The sequence below is a fragment of the Melanotaenia boesemani genome, chromosome 22 (genome assembly GCF_017639745.1).
Source record: "Melanotaenia boesemani isolate fMelBoe1 chromosome 22, fMelBoe1.pri, whole genome shotgun sequence".
NCBI lineage: Eukaryota > Metazoa > Chordata > Actinopteri > Atheriniformes > Melanotaeniidae > Melanotaenia > Melanotaenia boesemani.
This window is the reverse complement of record NC_055703.1, coordinates 17,836,934-17,843,996: the sequence shown is the minus strand read 5'-3', so window position 1 is coordinate 17,843,996 and position 7,063 is coordinate 17,836,934. Positions and strand designations below refer to the sequence as shown.

The window sequence follows — 7,063 nt, the reverse complement described above, 5'->3', positions numbered from 1 at the left end:
TGGAATGAGAGCTTTGCATCATGGATGTGTGACTAAAATATCTGCTAATATGGACCAAAACATCACAGGAAACACCTTGTAGAATATATGCCACCAAGAACTGAGAAAGTTCTGAAGGAAAATGGGGGTTCAACCAGGGAACAGCAAGATGTACCTACTAAAGTGGTTGGTGAGTGTATATCATTTCTGCTGTGCTGGAGTATTTACATTATCCTCAAAGATGATTGCAGATGTCCAGTAAATGTGTCATTGAAGCAACTAAAATACATAGGCTCAGTTTTTGTATGTTTTTTTTCTTTTAATATATAACCCCCAAATCCTGCACATGGGATTTCATACATATCATAACATCAGTAATTATGAAGAGGAGGCACATTATTTTGTTTATATCACATAATTCATGTTGTGATGGATAAATTTAGTGTAATGAAACAAGTCCATGGTCTCAAGGCTCAACAGGATAAAATCTCCTTTTACAACAACAGAAAACTGTGTTCATACATTTACAGCACACTCGTATACTAAATAATCTACTGCAGTTATATTCATTAAAAAATAAAACAATCATATTCTATTAGCTACAATTTCTGCGTGACAATGCACACATCTCTCTGTCTTATATACAAATGCTCAAACATACACACACACACAGCTCTTAACATTTCACAAACACAAATTTAAATGAGTCTGATGGTGGTTATAAAATAAGGCAGATTCAATATGAAGACTGCTAATTTTCCTCGTTTAAAAAAAATGAGAGGAAAAAAAACAAAACAAAACAACACACAAAAACAATCACAGTTCTCATGACAACAGCCAGTTTCTGTGAATGTTTGTCCATGATGCGTTTGCTTTTTTGTCAGTTTCTTTCTGTGAACAAATAATATGCGTAGGCAACTGTGTCCAGACCACCATCATTAATCCACGCAGATGAAAATACAGCCGGGGTTAACTGTGAAGAGAGAGGGAAATAAACAGAATGGTGTGAAAACCTGGGATACAACCAACAGAGTGGCAGGAATTCAAAGGTACGCCCACACAAAATCCACACATATTAAACAAGAAAACTACACAGCATCCACACAAAGCAGGAGTAAAATGCATAAAAACAGCCAGAGAGGAATAATCTTGTCTGTGTGTTTGCTAGAGGTAATATATATATATATATATATAATGAACTTTGATATTTTGGTGGCTTTTTGCTGTTTTGTAAGCTAAATATGAGGCTCAGAAACAGAATATACCAATGTCAAACTATTCAAACATGTACATCAAGACTATTCCCCAACTGTCTATTTTTTAGTTGAGCAATATTTCCCAAAAATGTCTTGTAACCTGCAAAAACGACAAATTGCAAAGTTTTTAATCCAAACTCAACCACACGTTAGGAAAACACACAAAAAACATGCTTCTGGTTGCATTAAAGCCTCCAACAGAATTGACAATTTCATGCAGAGGCCCAGTTACCCTCTGTCCTTCCTTTCTCACTTCTTTTAGAAGAATATATCATCATCATCATCATCGACATCATCCAAAGACCAACTCCAGCCTTTCAGGTCAAACTCAAGCTCCCTGAAATGATGAGGTTCAAGGAGTGATTCACCAAACTACTGGGACAATAAGTGCCATGTTCACCAGGGGGCCCTGTGGAGCTGAGTTAGTCATGGGTGATTGCAGGCCACTTGTTATTAGAAGAGGGGTTAATAGGCACATCAGCACAGCGATGCAGCAGGCGGAGAGGCTCACTGAGCTCTGCTACTTACAGTCTCCCAGTGCAAGAGACGTTAGAATAGTGGGGTCAAAGGTGAGGAGGTCAGGGGTCAGTGGAGGATGATTCGGAGCATGGGGCCAGCGCTGGAGGATGAAAGCCAGTTAGGATGTGGCTGAGACTATTGACTGTCTCAACAGTCACAGAAAATGAGACGGATACAGTTAGTTCTGACTGTATTAACTCACTACGAGTGGGATGCCATGTTGGAGCATTAATGTCGCATACAGCCTTATGTGTGTGTAAATAATTTAGGAAGCATTGCAAAATTTATAGAGGGAACAGAGAGGGGTCCAGATTACCCTTTCCTGGGATAAAAAGAGCTGTCCACATCTAAATTTAACTAAAAGCCGAATAATAATAAAATGTCACATAATATATTGCGAATTGCAAAACAAAAGTTTATAAAGTTTTTTTTTTTTTTTTTGAATCCCTCCTTCCATTTTTCACAAAGTTGGGGCTTGGCTGGGAAGCTCTCATGTTGCATTTGATGTCCCTTGTAAATGGGATGTTCAAAATTAATAATAATTTGTTCTTAACAACAAAAACTATGCTCATTAGCAGATTTATAGTTCACTTCAAGCTACAAGTAAAAGACTGACTAATGCTTTTCACAGAACATACTTTAAATGTACATGCTAAGTTTCCTTTTTCTGGAATATGAATAAAAATGTCAAAGGTATACAAAATACCTGACTTATAAATTCAGAAAAAAAGACCTTTTCTGATATTTTCTTTAATTTGTTCCAATTCACTTTAGGAAATCTGAGTTCCCTGTAATCAGCAAACGCTGCATTAGACAAAGCAGCAGCTGTCAGTTGAAGCATCTTGCCATGTGTCAGCAGTGCTCGAGCATTACTAAGTAGCTACTCTGTAAAGGTTAATGCACATAAAAAATCTATCAGGCAAGAACTTTACCTAACCTAGTAGAATAAAACATGTTGGTCATTTTAAGCACACTGCACCTTCACTCCTGTTTATGGAAGCAGAAGCTCTATCCAACATTAAAATCATAATTTCTTACTAAATGTCAACATATTTTCAAGCAGTTTGGCTTGTTGCAAATATTAAAACTTATTATATAGAATGCTGGTTAAATTAAAAAGTCACATTTTCACTTCTAAATCTTGTAAGTGAAAATGTTTTCAGTGTCATTTATTTGTCTACCCTTTTGACAAATTAATGACACCTATTAAACTTGAGAAGCATCAGCAAAAGGAGACCCAGTTATATTTTGGTACTGATCCATTCTGCTTTCTTTAAAACTGCAAAAAAAGATATTGGTTTCATTGTACTGTCCCAGTAACCTTCTACCTGCTAGGAAACAAATCTTTGTTTTATCTGTGTTATAGAACATTACTTATTTATAACAACTTGAATCAACTTTTAAGTGCTTGGTATTGCCTGTTAGATATAATGTGTTCAAACACACCTCATAGCCTTAAGAAAAACCTAAGCCAACTTTATTTAATCAGAAATTAGATGGCCATACAGTCATTATATCCAAATAGGTAAGGTTTTAGTATTAAAAAAAAAAAGTCTCTCACCTGGACTTCCGAGATGTCTGCTGATGTTTGCTGGGATGGGCCTTTATGGCACTGCGATGGGCTGACAAGTGAGGAGAATTTCTAGGTGAAGGCTGTGGTGAAATCCGCGGAGACATGCGTGAAGTTGATTCGTGAGGGCTGCTCTGTGCTGCAGGGGGAGGACCCACTGCCGGGTGTTTTCTTGGGATGCGTTTGAGGAGGTGACTGACCCAGCGCTGCTGTTCCTTCTGAGAACTGGTCAGCAGCAGCAGCTCTTTAGCAATGGAGATGTCGTAGTTCACTGGCAAAGACAAAGAATAAACAGATGTGAATCAGGATGAAGATGAGAGCTTTTCCCGCCTTCTGACTGAGGACCATTGCACTTATGTGGCTTTGGGAGTCTTTTTTGTTTTTTGCTTTACATCATGAAATGGAATAATACAAATTTATGAGCAATGCTATCAAGTCATTCAGTATAGTAAAATGTAGGAATCTATGTACATGAGCTCCATGCTGCTCAGAGAAGTTTTTGTTACAATGTTCAAGCTCAATAAAAAACCTAACTAATCATATTTACCTTTGCAGGGTACAATGACTTCTTCCTTATTGTCCAGGTGGTCTTTGTGGAATTTAATGTGGCAGCGACGACACTCGAGGGCTGGAGGAGGCTTGAAGACTTGCCACAAGGGTCGAGTGCAGGCCTCGCAGCTGGTGGGGAAGTGGTAAAGAGTGACGATGAACTCGTGGCCTTTGTGGCTGATGTAGGACGGGCGCTCGCTGTATGATGCGGACTCCACTACAACTTCCTGCTGAAGTTTGTTTTCGCCTTCATTGGCATACAGAATCTGAGAGAGGAGAGATATGATGTAAAATGCATCTTAACAGAAATGGGTGAAAACAGCATGCTTGATTTATAAAGGCTGCATGTGAAAAAGTTGAAATGAGATAGAAAGAGAAGAAAACAGGAGCATTTCTTGCTTGTTACCTGGAATATCCTTGGAATTTCTTTGACATCTGCACGATACACATCAGTTTGAGTGACAGGTCGGACATGAAACAGCTTACTGAAGAAGGGAAAGAAAAACTGTTAAAGCAAAGCACTTATGGAGGATAATGCTTGTAATTATCACTTTAGATGTAAAGGGATTCATTTTAATGTAACTAATGTAAATTATTATACTTATCACACAGTTCAAATGTTATTAAAATATTCAAAGGTTCTGGAGAAATCTCAGCAGTACTTCTTTTTTAACACTTGTCTATCAGACATATAAATGCTGCTTTTAATGACTCACTCAATGTCCAGAGTCATGAAAGGGTTGGCTTGCTCTCTGTCCACTTCGCTGTTGTAGAACAGTATTTTCTTGCTGCTCACCACAACATACTGCAACAGAAAATGTATCAAAACAGTTAAAATGGGATATGACTCATTACCAGGAAATCACATTTGTGAGGAGGACCGGAAGCTTAATTACTTTTTTGTCCCAGCCAAATCGCTTGGTGTTCTTGGTAGGAAGTGAAATCCAGCCCTCCAGCCTGGAGTCTAGCAAGCAGAGAGAAAAAACAGGAAGATGTTAACATAAAAAGAAGGCCAACCTTTAATCGTGTGAATCACTTGAAAGAACACTGTGACATTTTTAAGCTTTTGTGGCATTTTCCTTAAGCAGGCGCTCATCACTGAGAGAGGAAATGAATCCTCGCTAAAACAAAGGGCAGAAGGCGGAAATCCTGCCTCCGTGCCTCAACAAAATGCAAGACTGTTCAGAGGAGACAGCAAGAGTTTTCTTCACAAATTATAGCAGATTTTAGTAAAGGAAAATCAACTTAAAAGGTATAATTGAAGAATTAGTTTGGGAACAATCTCCACACAGAATTCAATCTCTTCAGATCATTTGTAGCAAAATAATTTTCAACCAGTTTGAGCGGTGTCATGCTGTGAGTATTAACATGTCCAGGGAACATTAAAAAGGATTAAAGTGCAGCAGAGAGAGTAAACAGAGTAAGGGGATTAGCTGCCTGATTGCAGGGCTGAACTAGAGTTGGGGTTATTTCTTTTCACCACAACCTTCATCTTTTCAAACTAAGTGAATTTAGTGGGAGAAAAGCAAAAAAAAAAAAAGATACTGTTATTGGACAAATGTTAAAAAAAATGCATTTGCAGTATTAAATTTCATCCCTATCTTGGTTTTAAACCCCCATGCAGGGTCACCTCCAGTTTCAGACTCAGAAGGCTGTTCATAGGTGAGGGCCAGAGGTTGCTGGCTCTGCTCTTCAGGCTCATCAAACTCTTCTTCATCCTCGGACGCAGAGTCAAAGAGAGCGCAAGCCGAGTGAAGGTTGGGCCGTGTGTCAATGCAGACAGATTTGTGTGTGCGCTGGTAGGTGAAGGACATTGATTCTGAGGTGTGAGAGTGAGTAATGCGCACTGCACCGGACCACGAAGAGAAAGGGTGAGGTGGAATGAAGGGAAGAAAAAGGAAATAATAAGGAAAAAGTGGAAACAAATAGTAGAGGAATACAGGAAGTGCATGCAGAAGTGTCTCTGAGTAGTTTATTATACATGTTGGGAACTGAACTTTGAGATGAGTGTGAGGAGCCTACCTGGATATCCATCAGCAATGTCCAGATCGTTGCCACTGCTGATGCTGGTGGTGTCCAGAGAGATGACGCTGAGAGAAGATAGCTGGCATCGAAGCTGCTCGAGGTCGCTCTCTTTACTGTCCAATACCATCTGAAGCTCCAGACGCATGTGGTTCTCTTCTGCAATCAGCTGAACATACACAAGTTTCACTCAGTTTTGCTTCATTTGTTTGTCCAAGCGGTTTTTTTTTAAGGAGAGATACAAAATTTAAATAGTTTATTTTTCCAATAAAGTGCCTTTTCTCTCATCTGCTGCAAACAAGACAGAATTTGAATTTAAACTCGGATGCCTTAAAAGATAAATTCAAGATCTTTTGACTTGCACAGTTAATTAACAAGCTACTCAAAAAATCTGGTAATTTTATGTAAATTTTTCTGTTTTTTCATCCACTCACTGCTATGAATTCATTGTTTTTAAGTCAGCTTCCCCTGCATCTCACAAAAAGATGTTTTCTGGTAATAATTCTATACTCTGTGTATATTTCTGGGAGCGTGGGCACACTGACCGCCTGCATATCCGTCAGCTCCTTCTGGTACTTCATGATGGTGCTGCTGAATTTCTCCTTCTCTGCTCTCAGCTCCAGCTGCAGTTTCCTGTTCTCCTTCTCCTTCCTGTGCACCTCGGTGTCGGTGCCTCGATGGCCTCCCCGCCCCGGATCTCTCTTGTTCATCACCTCAGCTAGCTTGTTCACAGCCTGAGAGCAGAACAGCACACTGAGACTGAGACTTTACAAAGCGCTCTTTATGGTAAATATATACTCAGTAAACAAAAAGGGGAAGCCTGCAGGAATATCAATGTTGTTGCAAAAAATACATTTTAAACTTGTTTTTAGATGTCAGGTAATGCCCAAAGTTCAACACAAGCCTGTAGAGGAAAGTGATTCTGAACAACAAATAACGTTGGCATAAAAGCTGTCTGTGAAATAGATATGAAAGCATGAGAGTATAGAAGATACTTCAGGCTTTCCAGACCTGTGTAGGCGCACACACCTGAATTTTCAGTGTCTTTTCATTCTGCAGCTGCTTCTCAAGAATCACTTTCAGAGAGTTCATCTCCTTTTCTTCCTCCGTGGCATTTTGGAGTTCTGTAAAGCATAAAAATAATATAGATTTAATAGCATCAAATTTG

At 39.0% G+C, this 7,063-nt stretch overlaps 1 protein-coding gene across 4 annotated transcripts in view; it reads right to left on the bottom strand.

Moving 5' to 3' along the window:
* Window positions 1-273: 273 nt before the first annotated feature.
* The window catches only part of LOC121634166 (rho-associated protein kinase 2-like), a 31,108-nt gene continuing 24,318 nt past the window's right edge, over window positions 274-7,063 (bottom strand). For 3 of the 4 annotated variants that reach the window (XR_006009197.1, XR_006009196.1, XR_006009198.1), the window contains 10 exons: window positions 6,925-7,019; window positions 6,441-6,629; window positions 5,896-6,064; window positions 4,770-4,837; window positions 4,590-4,678; window positions 4,280-4,358; window positions 3,872-4,139; window positions 3,316-3,595; window positions 1,764-1,854; window positions 274-952 (listed from right to left, as the gene is read on the bottom strand). Coding sequence is in view for 1 of the 4 variants with exons in the window: in XM_041976669.1 (XP_041832603.1) it covers window positions 949-952; window positions 3,316-3,595; window positions 3,872-4,139; window positions 4,280-4,358; window positions 4,590-4,678; window positions 4,770-4,837; window positions 5,896-6,064; window positions 6,441-6,629; window positions 6,925-7,019 (1,241 nt within the window). In the remaining 3 variants the exon portion in view is untranslated. The remainder of the gene's footprint in view (window positions 953-1,763; window positions 1,855-3,315; window positions 3,596-3,871; window positions 4,140-4,279; window positions 4,359-4,589; window positions 4,679-4,769; window positions 4,838-5,895; window positions 6,065-6,440; window positions 6,630-6,924; window positions 7,020-7,063) is intronic. The other variant, XM_041976669.1, reaches the window with a different exon arrangement.